General features: G+C 38.0%; 1 protein-coding gene across 2 annotated transcripts in view; it reads left to right on the top strand.

The window, feature by feature from the left end:
- LAMA3 (laminin subunit alpha 3) overlaps positions 1-18,866 on the top strand; it is a 108,587-nt gene extending 89,721 nt beyond the window's left edge. The window contains exons 53-76 of one of the 2 annotated variants that reach the window (XM_027675155.1): positions 372-471; positions 855-971; positions 1,055-1,234; positions 3,060-3,202; positions 4,218-4,394; positions 5,540-5,691; positions 5,796-5,958; positions 6,453-6,586; positions 7,075-7,222; positions 8,066-8,185; positions 9,114-9,238; positions 9,580-9,700; positions 10,851-10,991; positions 11,731-11,861; positions 12,733-12,867; positions 14,439-14,583; positions 14,879-15,030; positions 15,443-15,632; positions 15,932-16,072; positions 16,859-17,018; positions 17,157-17,284; positions 17,403-17,496; positions 17,832-17,951; positions 18,138-18,866. In XM_027675155.1, the coding sequence (XP_027530956.1) occupies positions 372-471; positions 855-971; positions 1,055-1,234; positions 3,060-3,202; positions 4,218-4,394; positions 5,540-5,691; positions 5,796-5,958; positions 6,453-6,586; positions 7,075-7,222; positions 8,066-8,185; positions 9,114-9,238; positions 9,580-9,700; positions 10,851-10,991; positions 11,731-11,861; positions 12,733-12,867; positions 14,439-14,583; positions 14,879-15,030; positions 15,443-15,632; positions 15,932-16,072; positions 16,859-17,018; positions 17,157-17,284; positions 17,403-17,496; positions 17,832-17,951; positions 18,138-18,283 (3,363 nt within the window). In that variant the 3' untranslated portion in view covers positions 18,284-18,866. Of the gene's footprint in view, positions 1-371; positions 472-854; positions 972-1,054; positions 1,235-3,059; positions 3,203-4,217; positions 4,395-5,539; positions 5,692-5,795; positions 5,959-6,452; positions 6,587-7,074; positions 7,223-8,065; positions 8,186-9,113; positions 9,239-9,579; positions 9,701-10,406; positions 10,498-10,850; positions 10,992-11,730; positions 11,862-12,732; positions 12,868-14,438; positions 14,584-14,878; positions 15,031-15,442; positions 15,633-15,931; positions 16,073-16,858; positions 17,019-17,156; positions 17,285-17,402; positions 17,497-17,831; positions 17,952-18,137 lie in introns of those variants that run through there. The other variant, XM_027675165.1, reaches the window with a different exon arrangement.
- The last annotated feature ends 609 nt before the right edge of the window (positions 18,867-19,475 follow it).

Here is a 19,475-nt window from a genome sequence, read left to right as displayed (position 1 = left end):
CTGTTGCTTTCAGTGCAAAATAAAGAGATCTTATAAGGCAAGCCTGGTAATCGCTGAAGGTGATTTCAGGTATTCTCCTTTGCTTTGCACTACTAATGCCCACAAGCTCTTTAGCAGAGGCTTAACATCTAACAGCTGTATGCTAGTAATTTCTTCCTAATGTCCCAAAATCTACCTGAAGCTTGTTGAAGATCAAGTTTGTATTATCCTTAAAAGAATCTTGATAATTGTTTCTAAAGTGGTGTTCTTCACATTAGATCTTTGCCCTTGTATAGTTTGGGCTTTTTTAATTGGATTGGGCTACCTCTTTTACTCTTTAACTTTTAATATAATTATGAAGCAATCTTATAGTACCATGCTTCTGTTATCAGACTGTGAAGAGAGAAGACCTATCAGGAAAAGCTGCAAGGTTAAAAACTGAGAGCAGTATACTCTTGAATCAAGCACAGGAGACTAAAAGGACATTACAAGGTACTAAGAAAGAAAGTGTTAGTAATAATGTTGGCACAGCATGAGAAGCTTCCATAGAAGCATAAATTTTCAAAATTCAGCAAAGCTTTGCGGCACTTGTTTAACCAAAAATAAAACCTAGTTCTACTACAGTGGGACATCTTGTGATGGTTATTTCCAATGGTAAAAGGTGGGAAAGTAGATGTCTTGCTTCTGCTATGCTATATACCTTTGCAGTACTCTTGCCCAGCAAATCCTGTGTCTTGTTCTTTCTTTGCAGTGCACTCAATGCTCAGTGGCAACACAAGCTATGTAAGAGTGCAGGCTGGTCCTGCAACATCACTTGTCCAACAGAAAGGTGGTAGTTTTGTTTAAAATTCACATGGGGCATTACTGTTTTGCAGCTCTTGGTCCAAACCTTGAAGACATAAAGCAAAGACTTGATGTTGCTGATGGAAAGAAGAATACCCTGCAGATTGATCTTGTCACTGTTCAAAATAATCTCAATGGGATAAACAGAGGTCAGTTACTTAGCAACCACTTCTGCTCTGCCTCATTCATCTATTCCTATAAGAACCTGCACATGCACTTCTGTGTGTTTCAGATGACATTGACAGCATCATCACCAGTGCAAAGAACATGGTAAAAAGTGCTGAGGATGTCACAACTAATGTATGGGATGAACTGCTCCCAATTCAAGCAGATGTGGAAAAAATTAGGAGTACCTATGGAAGCACACAGAGTGCTGGCTTCAGTAAAGCACTGATGGAGGCAAACAATTCAGGTATTGCAAGTGCTGTGTGGGATCTGCCAAATCACTGTTACATGAACATGGTCAGTTTTGCAGTGGAAGGTTTAGACATTTAAAATTTGGGCACACAGACTAAGCTAGTATTCTTAGCTTCCTTTATTGCCAGTAGAAAGGGATAGGCACAGCAGAGAGTGACTCAGGCTATCCTGTGGTACGTGTTAAAAGTTGGTGCCATGACTGGTCTCTAAAGACTTGGAGGTCAGTGACTGGCAGGGTAACCCAGGGTTCAGTACTGGGTCTGATCCTGTTTAACATTTTCATTCATGATCTGGATGAGGGGGCAGAGTGTACCCTCAGCAAGGTTTGCTCATGACACAAAACTGGAAGGAGTGGCTGATACACCAGAGGGTCACGCTGCCATCCAGACAAACCTCAACAGGCTGTGGAAATAGACTGACAGGAACCTCATGAAATTCAACAAGGAGAAGTTCTGCACCGGAGGAGAATTAAACCCCTGCAGCAGTATATGTTGAGCAGGTGGGCAAGCTGGAAAGAAGCTTTGTAGAAAAGGACCTGGGGGTCCTCGTGGGCACCAAGTTGAAGATGACCCAGCAATGTGCTCTTGGGGTAAAAGGTTTAAACACAGGAGGTTCCCTCTGAACATCATGAAACACTTGTTTTTCTGTGAGGGTGACTGAGCACTGGCACAGGTTGCCCAGAGAGGTTGTGTAATCTCCATCCTTGGGAATATTCAAAAGCTGTCTAGACACGATTCTGGGAAACTGGCTCTAGGTGGCCCTGCTTGAACACAGGGGTTGGACAAGATGATCTCCAGAGGTCCCTTCCAATCTCAGCCACCCTCTAATTATGTGATTTTATACTATACTGGGTAGAGAAGGGATCTAGACAATTAGCTTAGGCTAGATATCTGTTAGCTGAAATTAAGTGAATGGATTACATAGAGCCTGTGCTGAATACAAAAAAAGGGACAATTACAATCCCAAACAAGTTTGTTTTACATCTTTTCAGCAGATTTATCTGATAAAGTCAAGTGAGAGGAAAACATTTTAAATAAGATAAATACAAGTACTAGTCCTGGATATTATTGCAGAGTTATAAGTCATCCCTGCAGATACAAGACTGGCTTATAAGTAATACTTAGAAAAATGATAGGTCTGTATTTCATTTTATTTGCCAACTTCATAGAGTTGCAGTCTGCAGATACTTTCAGGGTGAGTTTTTTTGTTTTGTTTTTTTTTTGTAGTCACAGGAGATGAAAAATTGTTTCTTGTTATAAAGGAAATTCTCATAGTATTTTCTACTGAAATAAATGTGCCCAGATACTGTAAGGCTCACTACTAAATTTTGCTGACTAACAACCTTGACACAAGAATGTAAGACATGCCCTATTCAGTCAGGCCAGCAGTGTGCTTGCCCCAGTATTCACTCTCTGACAGTGGCAGCAGGAGGTGCTACTCAAGAAATGCATGTAAGCCTGACCCCTGTCTGCTGTCCTTAATTCTCATCCTCCCATAGCATCCATAGTCACTGGATAATAATGTTAGAGACCACAGTGCTGTTCTACTTAATATTTTTTCTGGACCTTTATCTAGACATTTTTGAAAGTGCTGATTCTGACTGCTTCTGCAAATACCTTTGGCCACAAATTTCAGGAGTACAATAACCTCTTTATAAACTGCTAGTTTAGTGAGAGCTTCCTAGTATTGTAGGACTAGTGAAAACAGTTCTGTCATCACTCTGCCCACTGCATTTCTGGTAATTGTGTAGTGATACCACATTTTTGCATCTTGTTTTCCTCTTCCTGTTTGGCATCTATTATTTTTTTCTTTCACTGCAGTGAAAAATTTGACAAACCAACTTCCAGACCTTTTCAGCAAGATCAGGAGTATCAACCAACAGCTGATGCCAATAAGCAACATCTCTGAGAACATAAATCGCATAAGAGAGCTGATTCAACAGGCAAGAGATGCTGCAAATAAGGTCTGTCGTGAGCATTGCAATCATGCTAGACCTCAGTGTTTTGCACACACAACAGTACTTTTGTTCCTCTTTCTCTTTCTAAATAATTTTGTTAAAATGCATGTGAAAGACCAGACATAAATTTAATTCAACGGCACCACCTAGCATTTAAAGTAACTGTGATGATGGGAAGCATAATAATTTGTACATAAGAAGGAGTGGATGCAGTATCATCCTGCTACACCTTTCTCCCATTAGGTTTTTTCCCAGGCATCTCTGCAATACTTATTTGTACAACAGCCTCTTGCCTTCCAAGGTACATTGTTGTGGTTTTGGCAGCAGGGATAAAGTTGGATCTGCAGCTTAGGGGCAGGGCTCTCCACCCATGTGTGGCCAATTGAGCATTGACACTGCCAAAAAAGTTGGGCAGCTCTGTGCTCTCATTTCTCCAGCTGCTCCAAGATGTTAGAAGTTGGCTACTAGCATCTTTTTGCTAGACCGTTCTTTCTCCGTTTAAGTAACTGCTGTAGGTGCTGAAGGGATAGTGTGGTCTCAGGTCCCTGAGAAGCATCCCTGAGATCATCACAAATAACCTACAGTTACAGTGAATAAGAGGAATCAGTGATCATGGTGCAAATAGCTGTAATAGGACGTCTTTACAATATCAGAGGTGCGTTATAATTCCCAACTGATAGTCAAGTCCAGCTAAGTGAAGCATCAGGATGTGTATGTAGACATCTAAATAATTCACAGGCTTGCTCTTTAGAGATGCAGTGCACATCCTTCTGGTTAATTGATGTCTGAAATAAAAAAGTGCTGTGTTAAGTGAGTATTGATAATACAGATTACTGTTTTATCCAGTCTGTTTCCTAATTATGTTGTTTGGTAGGATCAGAGTCCAAATCTCTAGTAATTGGTGGCTGAAACATGGCTAGGATGTGTAATAGGTTACTTTGCAATTAAATACAACAGTAAAATAAGTAGAATTAGTAGAAAAAGATAATTATAATGTATTGAATTTTGTTTTTCTTAACAGGTTGCTATTCCTATGAGGTTCAATGGCAGCTCTGGTGTAGAGGTTCGACCTCCGAGCAACCTTGAAGATCTGAAAGGCTATACTTCACTTTCTTTATTTCTCCAAAGACCTCAGAAAAGATTAGACGCTCCTGAAAGGGCATCAAATAAGTTTGTACTGTACCTGGGTAGTAAAGATGTAGGTATATTTTGATATTTAATCTGATTTTTACAACAAACATCATGTTTTGAGAAACGAATGGGAAGTGATCTATTTTGACTGAAGTTTCTAGCTCCTGTTGGCCTATTTCTTTATAATTGCTGATATGTGGTGGTAGAAATGTTTTGTTGATTCCTTCACTGGCAAAGTAACTTTTGGGGCTGACTGCTTTGCCCTTTGATTCTTTGCTGTTTTGCTCCCTTGGAAGTTACCTCTCTGTCATGGATACCGTCCCACAGTCTTGTCAGAACTGACAGTTTCTGCAGCAGTCAGCACAAACTCAGCCCAACTCCTGCCTCACAGCTTTGACTCTTTTCACAGTATAAGTCATTGTGAGTTTCTTTGTTGGTTAAGAAGTGATAATTTCAGTCTTAAAATTCAGCCCTTTGGCTCTTAATTTCTTTCACTTCTGAATATGCAGAATAATGCAGACCTGCTTGTGCATTCAGGCTTGCTCCATCACCATCAAACATTTTAAAAATTTCCTGCATGCAGTTCCTGAATGCATTTTTAAGTTTTAATATTTAACAGCAGCTGTGTCTGTAGTGAATCTCACACATACACAGAAAGCTGTTTAAAGGTAGTTATTCTACACTGAATTTCACCTCTTTATCCCCTGAATAACTGGCCAGGATATCTGTTGACAGCATTTTAATTGTTACTTCTGAAATATGGTATGTGGAAGAAATATAGTATGAATTTCTTTGGAAAATGACTGCTCTCAGTCACCTCAGTAGGAAACACTGTCCTTCACTGAGACTTGTTTTGAACATCTTTTTTGTTTCACAGGTGTTGAGTCTAGCTTTTAGTAAAGGTGTCATGTTTTCATGGCTTTATCTGGGAGATTTTACAAATGTGAAAATTATTTTAGCTACTATGATTACAAAAATAAAAAGCGACACATGACTTTTCAATTAATTTGTAACTATATTCATTGAATCAATGCAGCACATAAGATTACCATTTTTTCTTCCCAGAACTGATAAACTTAATTCTCATCATTAGGTGGGTGGATTTCTTATGACTCATGCACAGTATGATGATGTCTCTGAGGAAGTGCTGCTGTATTTTACCTTCATTAACATTAATCATTTATGAATTATTATTTGCTTTGCTATTTTTAGGCCTCCAAGGACTATATTGGTATGGCTGTGAAAGACGGTCACCTTACTTGTGTCTATAACCTGGGAGGTGGTGATGGAGAAATAAGAGTGAAGTCATTGGTGACTCAAAGCGAAACTGAGGAAGCTGTTATGGATCAAGTTAAGTTTGAAAGGTATAAGATCCACAGTGCACAACAACCTTCTCAAAAACCTGCTAAGAATGTGTTTGGTTTTTTGTAGCATGATGTGATATTCTTCCTCTCTGTCTTGGTTTTAGGATTTACCAGTATGCAAAGCTGAATTACATCAGAGCAGCAACATCAATTTCTCCAGAGCAGGAAAGCCCCATGAGTGCAAGCAGTGGAGGCAGTGACACTCTCCTAAACCTTGATCCCAGCACTGTTGTCTTTTATGTTGGAGGATACCCCGCAGATTTTAGGGTACAAAGAGTTTCTTAGTGTTTTAAAGAGATTTTCTGTTAATTGTTCTGTTGTTCTTACAAGTAAAAATTGGAACTAGCAGTCTTTCAAAGCATGTGTAAAAGTTTATCCATGTCAGTAGGAATAGATGGGATGCAAGGAGATGCCACTTCCTACAGAAGCTGCCTGGCTTGTAGCATGCAAAACTCAAAGCAGGGACCATAATGATCTTTCACTTGCATGAAAGCTGAGTAAAGCATGAAACCTGTCTAGCCCTGCTAAGTACTGTTCCCAATGCATCCATGTGACTCCACTTTAAATTGGGCTGCAGTATTCCTGGGGTGGTATCAGATGGTTTGGAGATTATATACAAGTATATAATATTTTTAATATATATTTAGAATGTCATATTCTGTGTCTTAATAACATTTGCAGTAAGTCTTAGCAGTTAGATGTCAATGTAAAATTTTATCAGCTGATGTTGATGGAATGTTTTTGATGACACTATTTTGCAGCCTCCACGTAATCTTGACTATCCTAATTATGAAGGCTGCATTGAATTAAACAGCCTAAATGAGCATATTATCAGCCTTTACAACTTCAAGAGGACATTTAATCTCAATACCACTGAAGTGCAACCCTGCAGAAGGTATGATCTAAACATAGAAGTGTTGCACAGTTCTGTGATTTTATCATTATGGATTCTTGTCTTTTCTCATCCAGACGAATAACCACTGTAGCTAAACTGGTGATTTTTTTTCTAACTCTTGGTCATTATTACATTTCTTAGAGAAAATTCTTAGTGATGGCATGATTCACATTTATGGCAGTCACAGTCTGTTTAAAGTTAGGTGTTATAAAATCCAGACACAATTTGTGGACTAATGGGTTCAGCTCCTTTATAAACTAAATATTACATTAAGTTCAAAAAAGTCACTAATGATTTCCTCTCTAAAGACCAGATGTGAGTCTGATAGAAGGCAGTGGAAGGTTTTCTCTCTGTTTGGGCTTGATCGGAATTTGGCCCTATAGCAAATGCTTTAAGTTAAGCTTTTTTAAAACTACAACAGCAGTAAGTCCATGTGGTAGTGGTTTTTGCTCTCATATATTCACACCTGTGACATTGAATTATTACAGGTATAAAGAAGAGACTGACCAAAGCTATTTTGAGGGCACTGGTTATGCCCGTGTCACAGCAAAAGAAGGAAATGCTAACCGAGTACGGTACGAGCAGACAGTTGAGACTACTGCAGATGAAGGCCTTGTTTTTTTTGCAGCACATGAGGTAATGTGTGGAATGCTTCTGTCTGTTTTGTGGTCAGAGAACATCTTTAAAAATCTTGCTTATTCAAGAGCATGTTAGATTTAGTAATAACAGTAAGGAAATGTCTTAAAAGTGTGATTTTTTTCTATGCAAAAAATTAGTAGATTCTGCTGTATGTTTAATGTCATATGGTTTAGTTTTTGGTAGTTATGCAAGGAACAGGGAGTTGGACTTGATCATCCTTATGGGTCCCTTCCAACTTGAGATATTCTATGATTCCACAATGGCTACTGAATATTCACTTTGTCAAAGCTGAGAAAAAAAATCATTCCAAATAACTCTTCCATTAGACCATGCAGAGAATTCAGAACTGGGGACAGGAAATAAGGAATGTAATTGAAATCAAACTTATGTTGGAATACTGAAATCCTACAATACTGGAAGTGCATTCTTTCCAAATCTAGATGTGTGTGGAAACAGAGGAAGGAAAAATATTGAAAGTGACTTGGTGACTTACACCTGTAAAGGTGCTCAAAAAGGCAGTGATGCTACTTATCTAGTAGTGTCGTAGGCATATGGCAATCACTGTGACATGTTCTGGATAATTTTCTATTTCAGTAGACATCCTGAAATGACTTGAAGTCCTTTAGAGATTTGGAGAATACCTGGAGCTGATACCAGATCTGTTTATAATAGTTTAAAGTAATTATGGTTGATTAGTGTAAGATTTAGTCTGCTTTGTGTTACCATTTCCCCAAAAAGCTTTCCTGAAGAAACTAGATAGCTTCATTAAAATTATTCATGACAGTGAAATATATGTGAAATTCTGGCAGTTTAATTGTGTTGGTGTTCTTTTTATTGCAGGATCATTTCATCAGTGCACTAATTAAAAATGGTCATACAGTTTTTAGATACCAAGTTGACTCTGAACCTCCAAAAGAAATAGAAACCAAAGCAACTGTAAATGATGGAACATATAAACAAGTATGTAATTTTAAAGAATCGAGTGATCATTATTTGTAAAAATACAGATTAGGTGAAACTAAATATCCTCTTGTAATGTTTAGTTGTGGAGTTTTCTTTTTCTATGAGGAAATCTAGTCAGTAGGGATTAGTTTGGACATGTGAAAATTAATCTTTCTCTTGTCATGCTTTACTGTGAATAAGTTCAATTTTAACAGTAAAACCACCAAAGAAAAAAACTTTGTCAGAGAAATGTTTTACATAAAGAGGACTGTGTACATTGCAATTATTGACGTTAGGTTAATACTTAGATTAGTGTTTTCACCACCTAAGGGTTTATTTCTTCTGGGTGGACTGATCTTTGTAGGGATTACTCTTTTGTAGTCTTTTTGTTGTTGCTTGTCTCCTTAGCTTCAGTCCAGCTGTTTTGTAGCGCTACCTTAGTGAAATCGTAAAGACATTGTTAAAAACCTTTGATTTCCATGTTGAATTATTCTCCCTTTTCACCTCAATACATTTCCAACTAAATAGTGTAAGTTGCAGGGTCTACTGGAAGGAACTTTTATGCCCTACTAGGTCAAGTTACCTTGACCTAGCCAACTGACTGACTTAGTCCTTGTATCAGACAGCAGCTTCTGAATCTTCAGCTGCAAACAGAAGACAAAAATACTTGAATCTTAGATGAGATTTTAGGGCAATCTTTCTGAGGAAAATAAAACCTCACCTTGTATTTAGATAGTAAGACATTTTCCTTAGGCATTTGCTTTGGCTAAATACCCAAATTTTGCAAAGTACTTTTGAACTACTGCAGTTATCCTGCATTTAATCACTAGTAAATGGGGGGGGGGGGGAACCACCACCGAGTCCTGCTCCATGGGAGTACTTTTAATCTGCTAAATTATTTTTGTTTCTACCAAGTGACGTAATTCTCATGATTCACATATTTCAGGTTAATTTGGTGTTTGACCGAAAAAAGAATGTTGTTTATGTCAGTCCTGATATTAAAGCCAACATACATGTCTTCAATTTCACTGAGTACTACCTAGGTGGAATCCCACCTTTTTTACGGGAGCGGTGAGTAAAAAAGACTGTAATGCACAGGATTTGTACGGAAACTCCATCTAAACTCTGTCCTTAAACAATTTCTTACACAGTCAGGTATCTTATGTGACATAAAAAGAACAAATGTGTAATACATGATCATAATCTGTGATTTTTGGCTAAGGGTGCGATCTTTGTTGGAGTGTATCCTGAAGATTGGGTTTGATCAGCATGAAGTATGTGTACGCAAGAAAGGTTGCTTTTGTGTTGTCTTTCTATTTCTTATATTGTCAGCATTTATAGGCTACTATATTGGTGTGTACTTTGGAATACTAGGCTGCTGAACTCTTTTTCCTTCCACTCCCTGAAACCAGCTTTAATATATCCACACCTCCATTCCGGGGCTGCATGAAGAATGTGAAAAACCCAGCCACTGCATCTGTTATTTTTGACGAGACTTTTGGTGTCAGCAAGAAATGTTCAGATGACTGGAAGGTAATTTAAAAAGTTCCTTAAAAACTTCTCCTCGAGTTCACACAGTCTGGTTTGCCTGTAAATCCTGGACCATTATGTTTTAATTAAGTCAAAAATTGTATTTGGTTAACATGTGACTGCAATAAAAGAACGTGGGCTGGGTATGAAGATACAGAAGAAATGAGACACCATCCCTACTGTGATAGCTTGCTCCAGCATATAGTCCACCCTCTTATTTAATACTGTTTACAATTAGGAATTCATATTTACCATGTAAGCTTGTTGGCTTCTAGTTGCTGTTATTGATTAGGCTGGAATACTTAGTTACTTAATACTATTCTGGATCTTCCCTCTCATCAAGGTGTTTGTGCTTCCTAATTAAATGACCTCTCAGCCTTTTTTCTTGAAAGATCTTAACAGACCACTTCTGCTGAAGTCTCTCATTGTAAGGCTATTGCTCCACTCATCTGACTGTTTTGTAATTATTTTCTGTGCACCCTTGAGTTTTGCCCCATTCTTTTTGAAATGGGATAATATGACATTTCAGTGCTGGCTTAACCAATGCTGCAAGGAGAGATGAAAACTATCCTTCTGCTTCTCCTTATTGCTGCTTACATGGTGCATTATCTCATTTGCCCTTTTTTACTATGGCCTTGCACTGTAAGTTTGTGCTCGTTTCCTTTCCCTTTGTGGCATCTAAACCTTTCACAGAGCAATTTCTTTGCAGGCTATTTCCCAGTGCAGAGGATCTGACCTTCATTCTTTGTATCTGTGCAACTTCTCAAGTATTAAAACTTGTCTTATTTCGAAAAGCACAGGTATATTCTGTCTTATGACTCACACAGTTTCAGTTATGTAGCTCACCTACACAGCTCCACAGCCACTCACTTTTGTGTCCCCAAGTGTGAAAACTTTCAAAGCCAGAGTAGCCAGAGACGAACAGTTCATTATACTCAGCATGCTTTAGAATTTCTGAGATCATAGTTAATGCTGGTAAAACCAATTCAGTCAGTGTGTTCTGTACTGAAATAATGGTGCTTGTCGTTTGCCTTGTGCTTGGTTTTGACTGGAGTTGGTCACAATTACGTTGAGTGGGGCAGCTGTTGTCTCATGTTTCCATGTCCTCTGACTAAGAGGAAAATCACTGAAAGCATTATTTTCTCTCTTTCAGCTTGTCAGATCTGCAGCTTTCTCCACAGGGGGAACTCTGAGCCTGAGTGCAACAGATTTCCCATATCCCAAGGATTTCCAAGTTGGCTTTGGCTTTCAGACCATGTCTTCAACTGGAACACTCTTAAATTACAATCTACGGGTATGAAACTTGTTCAGCTTTGCGTATGTGATTGGTTTTATCTCTGAATCAGTCTTGTCAGTTTCTGTTCTATTCCTGTATTTTAAGGCAAGAAATGGCTATTATAATCATCTTTTGAGCATGGCATCTTGCGTGTCATAGGCCAGACAAACTCATCCTGGCAATTTCTTCACTCAGCCAGCAAGTAGTTTGATCAGTAACTGAGCTTTGAACTTGAGCCTTCTGCAGACTAGCTCGTGCCCCTAACACCACCATCCCAGTAAGAAAACTGTTGCTGAATACAGTTGGCTGGAAATTTTCTCAGGAAAAATAGGCATTCTGCCCACATAGAAAGGTTATCATGATAAAATATGCAGAGAAAAGCGGTTGATTTTGGCTATGATTCCTCAGAAAGCAGGGAGGTTCAAGCCGAACCGCATTCTTGCTGGCTGGAGATGTTAAGAAATGAATGCAAACCAGGCATTTGAGAAGGGGAGAACTGACTCCTCTGCTTTTTGTAAAAATAAGCAAGTATTTTAACTAATTGTTTGGTACTCAGAGTGCAGAAGTATTTTAAAACAGAAACTGTGCTAATTGTGCAGAACTTGGCATAACATCTCATACTGGATAACTGAGATATGCAGATTTAGTGTAGGAAAATTTGTTTCTTACAAGCAACCACTGAGAACTGCATTAATGGCAGTAGCAAGAACTAAAGGCTCTTGCATTTGGCTGATGATTTTGTGGGATTCTTTTATAGCCTGATGTTCTTACCATCTTTTTGAGACCTGGCTCTGTAACTGCAAAGATGCGAGAGAAGGAAATCAAACTGGAAAAGAAATACGAGGATGGGTCATTGCATTATGTGACAGTAATAAAAACAGACAGCACGTGAGTCCAGTTCTTTATCTGATTCTATATGTTGTGGTTGGAGAGAGAAGATTCAAATTCTGTGGGACTTGTTCTTTAGATAAATAGCTAAAAATGGCCATTGCTAGGAAAGAATACTTAAATAATGAAGGAAAGGGAGATTTTTGGTCTGTAAAGGTACATTTTGGTACCTGTATGGACAGCTGTTTCAGCTGTACCCCATTAGGCATGTCTTTTATAGGTTGTGTGAGTTTTGACTTCTTGTCTAGCTGGAGCTTTGGAGGCTTTGGAGCTCTTCCCCTTCCCATAACCTTTATCACTGTAATATAGGTGGTTAAATGACCGGGGAAGAAGCAAATATTGTGTCTGTTTTTTCATCAGTGGTCTTCTACACAGATATCAGAAGAGACAATTTACTGAAAAGCTCCTAAATTATATTGATTTCTGTGGAAAACATGAAATTACAGAAGTGTTAGTTGAAGTGGAAAGTTTTAAATGGTTGGCTATAACTTTGGGTGATTATAACTTGATAGTCTGTAGTAGCTATTGCTCATAGGTCAAGTGCACCATTTAGACACAAAGAATTGAATCCTGTTCCATAGATGTTAATGACAGTTTTTTCAGGAATTTCAACTGGACCAGGATTTCACTGTAGGACTGAAGTATGAGCTTCAACTCTTGTGCAGTATCTTGTATGGAAAAGCAGAGCAGTTTCACTGCAGTCAGTGAGCACATCCTGAAAAAATCCTAGAAGTAAGCTAATGAAGCTCTAGCATAATTAAAATGTAACAAGAAAACACATCTGTCAAATGGTTCTTTTTTATATATATTTCATTTTGTGTCATAACTATTTCTTTATATTTCATGCTTATGTTGATTCACTTTGTTTCAGAGTACTTCTGCTGGTTGATGATGAGTCAAAATCAGAATCAGTTGACTCTCCCAGGGCATCCCAGGAGTCAAACAAACCTATAAAATTTGGTGGAGATAGTTTTGAAGGTTGTATCTCAAACATCTTTATAAAAAGGTATTTGGCCTAGAAAGAATTTTGTTTCATGCATTTTGTCCTGTTCTTCTTCTTCGATTATATTAAAATCACTTTTTGCTAAAATGCTTTTCTTCTGTATGTGTGAAGCCTTCATGAATTCATAGCTTTGCTGCCCTCAAATATTCAGTTATATTACACATGGTATCAAGTTGTAATTAATCTGCTGTTCAAATGTAAAGGAATTTTAGTCTGAATCATACCTGTTTAGTAGTCTGCATAGTGAATTGGAAATGTCCCAAAAAAGTATCCAGAAAGATCTGCCAGATTGTATTGTTATGGCTCCCCAGGGAGCCAGGTAGTGAAAGGAGCAAAGCTGCTGACAGAACCGTAACGGTTACACAAACAAGTGAGAGCATATGTATAGAAATCATGTGCTTGATTTAGTTTGTCTCTTTTCTTTACGTGTTTGCCTGGTTATTAGAGACATCTTATAGGCAAAATTTAGGAGAAAAAATATGCGTAAATATATTTCTAGAAGAAAAGCTTTCCTTGACACATAAGTGATGTCCCAGTGGGCTTTAGTGTTAGCTAAGTTTTGCTGAGTATTTATACATGTGTAGAGTTTTAAAAAAATGGTTTGGCTTGGAAGGGACCTTTAAAGATCATCTGGTTCCATACCTCCTGCAACAGGCAGGGACACCTTCCACCTGACCAGGTTGCTCAATTTCATTTAAAGCACTGCAAGACAACGAAGTAACCTGCATATTAACCTCCCCATCAGAAAACAAATTTGGAAAATTGCTTTTAGTAAAAAAATAGATGGACAATTAATATTGTAGCTAGTCTGACTGAGTGAATAGAGAACAACCAGCATTGAAGGAGTTCAGGTTTTACCCTCAACTCTATTGCTCTTCTCATAGAAAACCAGGGGCAAGGAACTTCATTGCCTTTTTTTGTTGTAAAGTGTTTTGTAATTTACTGATTAGAGATGCTGTGTACAACTTAGAAAATTATAGTATTGCTTAATATTATTCTTTCTACAAATGGGAAATTGGTTTTGACAGTCTTTCTGATAATTTGGCTCTAATGCTAAAGCTGCATATGAAGCTGTGATGGGCTTTTGCCCCTTGACAAAACTCATTAGAACATCTTATTTAAAAGTGAGTGAATCATGGACTGAGCAGAACCTGATGTTGTCATTTTTTCTTGATCTGCTGTTGGTTTTGAATAATTAACCAGCAGAGTTTTATAGCCTGATCCGGAATCTTATTTAATAAGACCACTGTCTTTTTTTTCCTCTTTTTTTCAATGGCAATGTTTGTTTTTTTTAAATTGATAGCTTTTAGCAAAAAAATACTTTATTTAGAAAATATAAGAATAAAAACATTGGAATTTTTCCATTGCCAAAAAGAAATGGGCAGAACCATGACAAATATGAAGAGTTTTTACAACATTGAACGTACATTTTTCTTTGAAAAATAAAAATCAGTACTTTAACATTGAATCACTGGGAAATCTATTTTGTACAGAACACAGTTTTACAATATATTGTTGATTATGCTAACGAAAACGAATGCTGTCTCAAACACTTTCTGCTTTCATCACTACAGGGCAGGTCAGCTCCCTGAGGTTCAAGATCTCGTGAATTATACTGGCAAGTCTCGTGTATCCCTTGGAGCTTGCCACAAATACGAGAACCTTGAACCAATGCTGCTGAAGGAATTTGAAAATCCCCTCGGATTTAAGATGCTCAAGGTATGCTTATTGTTACTGTCATCTTCACTCCATATTGCTGCTAGGGCTTTGTCTGCACATTTGTAGAACTGAGATTCGGACATTCTTATTTTCCTTCCATCTTACATTGGAAGAAAGTTCTTATTGTGTTGGAGTTTCAGGCTAAGCCCACACCTATCCAGAATGACAACAGCTTTTCTGTCATTCAGAGAAGGCTGTTGACTGCCTCAGGTGGGAACTCTTAAATGTGTTGATTGAAATGTTTCTATTAATATGCATGCATAGTAAATGTTTCAATTCTGTCTTACATGAACAGAATGAAAAATACCTTGATTATTTGAAAGCTGCTAACATGCAGAACAACACAATACCAACTCAGTTACCTGTCAGCAGTGAAGCACATCTCCTTGGAAGCATCCCCAACAGTTTCATATCCTACATGTTTTCTCCATTGTTATCTACAGACAGGTAATACAAATGTTCTCAGTTCTCCTAATACTTGAATTGTCAAAGCTGCTTGAACCTTTGGGTGCCAAGTGTTGGGATTTTCTTCTTGCTTATGTCTTGTGCCATAACAAAAGAGTGCTTCTAAAGGTTCAGGCGTGTTTTTTTTCTATGCAAACATTTACCTAAACCGAGTAGATTGAATGGGATGTAGTAGACAATTACAGTACATGTTGATGCCAATTCCTAAGCCTGAATGTGTCGTTTCATTCGCATTCAGAAATGCAGGCAGTGTAGAATGCCATGATTCCACCCACCCAAATGCCATTCTGCATTTCACAAATGGGAATTTCACTGACATTTTTCTGGAGAACAGAGAGAATACGACAACTAACAAAATAGCCCTGTACTTGAATATGCTTACTTTCCACTACAGGTTACATTGTTCTGTAGATGTACAGACTCGATCATCAAGAGGATTAATAGTCTTCATGGAGGAAAGGTCTGAGGACTCTTATGTGGCTCTCCGCATTTCAAAAGGACGTTTTGTCTTCTCACTTGGCTCTGGAGGAAAACAAATCAAAATCAAAACCAGTATTAAATACAATGATGGGCAATGGCACACTGTAAGTAGTATGGCACAGGAACTGTGGTGAAAGCACAACTAGCATTCAGCAGGCACAGCTTATTGAATTTTTAAGATATTAGAAACTCGGTTTTGGTCATCAGAAGTTAATTCCTATGCCTGAAAGTTCATGTGGTTGACAGGTCTCTGAGAGAGCTTATTGAGACTGATAATTCCAGCAAGTTATTTTCAGTTTAAGTTTTTTAACAATGTGGTGTCTAATTTAAAGACAGAGAAAATCTCCAGTGTCTTTCATTGGCCTTTGGGTTTTTCATTCTGTTATGTTTGCACCCTGGAAAGGTGGTCTTCAGCACAGATGGGAAGAATGTCCGCCTTGTGGTTGATGGTCTAAGGGCACAGCACAGAAGATTAGCAACAAATTCTGCCATCAGCATTAAGCCACCAATCTACGTGGGAGGGCTGCCATCACTGAAAAAACAGGTAAATAATTGACACATCCACCCACACACACTCCCCATGCTGCACTAATTACATGTGAAAGTGTTTAATATGCAGGATTTCTGTGCTGAAGAGCTTTGGGGGGTATTTCCAAGCACCAGGTGATTACCATCTGTGACTGGTGTTTTGCAGTTGTGCATTACAGATCTTTTTCCTCACCTATTCACACAGCCTTCATCTGGACCCATATTTTCAACGTGTGTTGCTGAGACACTGATGACAACCATGTACTGTTTTCATTTTTATTCTTTAAAAATGGAGAAGACCAAAGTCACATTTTTAATTCCACAAATACCATCTTTCGGCAGAATATTTACCTCAGTGGAATAACCAATAATCTGTAGAGAAGCAAAAGAGCAAATTAAGCTAATTCTCATTAAGGAATTATGGATGTAGAACTGTATTTTAATCTGAAATATATGTGGTTTCTATTTAAAAATGGGACAATTAATGATCCGGGGTATTTTATAAAATCAGATATAAGACTCTTAGGAAGGGAAGGGGATATTTGGGATTTCACAGTTCCTGTTGCATTGTCTTTTTGACAAGCAGGAGTTATGTAAATTCAAAATCAACTGTTACTTTTGTGTTTTAAGCTCTTTTCTTAGACTTTTGAATATCTTTTCACTGTATCAAAGGTGGGTTTTAGGTGCCTTTAGTGCCAGTTGGCTTTCTATAGTCCAAGAGTCCAAAAGAACTAATGTTTAATATTATTACTAAAAAATTACCATAATGCTTTAGTATTCATGTTTTGAAATATGCTTTCAGAATATACCAATGAAGAGTTTCAAGGGTTGCCTGAGGAATTTTAAGGTGAATGGAGAAGTTATGAATGCACCTCTGCAAAAAAACGGCGTACTTCCATGTCTGGATGTTCCAATGGACACGGGGATTTATTTCTTTAATGAAGGAGGATATATCGCCATTGGTAAGCTCTCTAGAGATTATGGTATCTAGAATTATGTCTGAAGTGTGTATGGTACGGGTTATTTTATTTATTTTTATGTGATTTTCCAATTCCGTCCTCCTATGATCATTCCTCTACCCACTGTTTATTTCTCCACAGGTAATTTGCTGATGGGCTTGGATTTTAGGATTGTGTTTACCATTCGACCAAGGAGTTCAACAGGTATACTCCTCCATGCCGGAAGCAAGCAAGACAACTACTTGACTGTTTACATGGAAGGAGGAAAGGTAAGTACAGACTGTTTCCACTTCAGCTGTATTTCCCTCATTCAGCAGGGAGAATTCTGACCTTTTTGTGTTGCTCCTTTTCTTTTTCACAGTAGCTTAAAAGATAACTTTTTTACAGGTCATTGCGGCTGGAAATAGTGGTGCTGGAGAATTCCAGACATCAGTCACACCTAAGAAACCTCTGTCTGATGGACAGTGGCATACCATTGCAGGTACATTGTACATACCAGTTCTTCTGAACCTTTGAAGAGATAGTGGGCACAGAGCACTGCCGCTCCAGATTTTATCAATCATTTCACTTCTGTTTATTCTGAGAATACTCTTTAGAACAATGTAAGTGTCTTGTGTTCATTCAAGGCTTTACATAAGATTTTTGGAGGGCTCTCTTAACCCCAGACTACTTAGGTGTGTCAGCCTGACTTTGAATTAAAACCTGTTTTTCCTATGAGTTAAATTTCAAGAGAGATGCTGTTTTAAAATAGTGCCATATCTAGTTGATTCATTAATAGGGTTGAGAAAGAGTTCTCATTTACCTGCTCCTTTGCAGTCTCTCAGAAGGAGAACACTGTGCAGCTAGAGGTGGGCACAGAGAGTAGCTCTACCACTGGACTTCAACCCTCTCCTCCTAGACGTGTGTATCAGCCACTCTACTTTGGCAAAATTCCAGGTAATATTATTGCTTTTTTTTTTTTTTGGGTGTATCTACTGGCTTTTTTTTCTTTCTAAAACAAAGGTCCAGTCGATGCATGTAGTCCTATATCATTCCCCCTCTTTTGAAAGCCTTACAATAATTAATGTTCTTTAAAATAATTTTCATTTTATTAACTTGGTCTTTCTACCTTGGTTTTTGTAGCAAATTTGGACACCCCGTGGCTTCCAGTTAAAGACCCATTTTTTGGCTGCCTTCGGAGTATTAACATCAATGACAAACATGTCTCCACCAGGAGAATTTCAGAGATTCATGGTGTAGTGAATTTGCATGGGTGCCCAGCAAAGTAACTGCTGTTATGGTTGTTGTACACACATCAGGTGGTGTCTGATGAAGTGTGAATGGTGTCTGGTGGTGTGAATTCCCTTTTTGCTGAACACCACCAGTCATCAGGCTGGTTATTCTGAACAGCCAGTGAGCAAATGCATCCTCTGGATGTGAACTGTGCCAAAGCAAATGAAAAGTATTTGCTTTGATAAACTCCCTTTTAAATGTTATTGATTTCCAAGGTAATCTGTTGCGCCTTTTGAAATATATGCAGAAAACATAATTGTATATACCCTACCGGGCCAAATTCTGCTCTCATCCATAGCAGCATAAACTTGTGCAACTCCAGTGCCTTAATTTTGGAAATTTGCCTTAATGTTGGTCACCTTGAGAGCAAATTTGATCCATTAATATAAAGAATTTTATAAAAATATAAATCTCTTTGAATTGTTGTTTATATAGAAATGTACATTAATGTTAAAAGTAATAATAATAATATAAATGGAGTTTGAAGCACTTTAAGGAGTGAAACTCTGGGAGTTTGTTACAATATTAGGAATTGTGGGGCCAAATAAATGCAGAATGTTCCTAAAACCGTCCAGTTTCTTATTTTTTTTTTCAACCTGGTGGGGTTTTTTGTGCTTTTTACAGTCTGCTAAATCCTGCTGGCTTTATCCAAATGTTTCGGTAGCTTTCAGAAGCTGGTTTGCCTGAATAAGCAGGTATCCCTCATCTCTGCTTATTTCAATTTGGTTATCTAAAAATCTCAGAGAGTCATTTTTTGCAATCCTCAGAGCCAGAAAGTCTCCTCCATAGGCACTTTTTTTTTTTTTCCTAATAAAATGAAGACAAGTTATATCAAGAATTGCAGCTGCACCTGCTACAATTATGTAGCATGAATTACAGGACTAAACCAGCAAAACTGTTTTCTTTGACATTCAGATCTTTACTTTGTACCTGATTGTGACCCACGGTGGAGGGCACGGAACACAGTTTGCTTTATTCTCCTGAGTAGAGGGCTGGACTGAATAGACTTGACATGGCTTCTTCCACTGTCATTCAGAATCAGCATTTTGATAGTTAATTTTTTTTCCCCAATGCCCTGATGCCAATCTTTTTTTTTTTTTTTTAATGAAAACCTTTTCTAAGGCTGGTCCTTGATGTTGACAGGCATGCAAACAAATCTTCCTTCCCACCTAGTGCTCCTACTTTCAA

The sequence above is a fragment of the Neopelma chrysocephalum genome, unplaced genomic scaffold (genome assembly GCF_003984885.1).
Source record: "Neopelma chrysocephalum unplaced genomic scaffold, ASM398488v2 Primary Assembly neopelma1_22, whole genome shotgun sequence".
Taxonomy (NCBI): Eukaryota; Metazoa; Chordata; class Aves; order Passeriformes; family Pipridae; genus Neopelma; species Neopelma chrysocephalum.
Note: the sequence above shows the minus strand (reverse complement) of the source record. Positions and strands in the feature narration are given on the sequence as shown.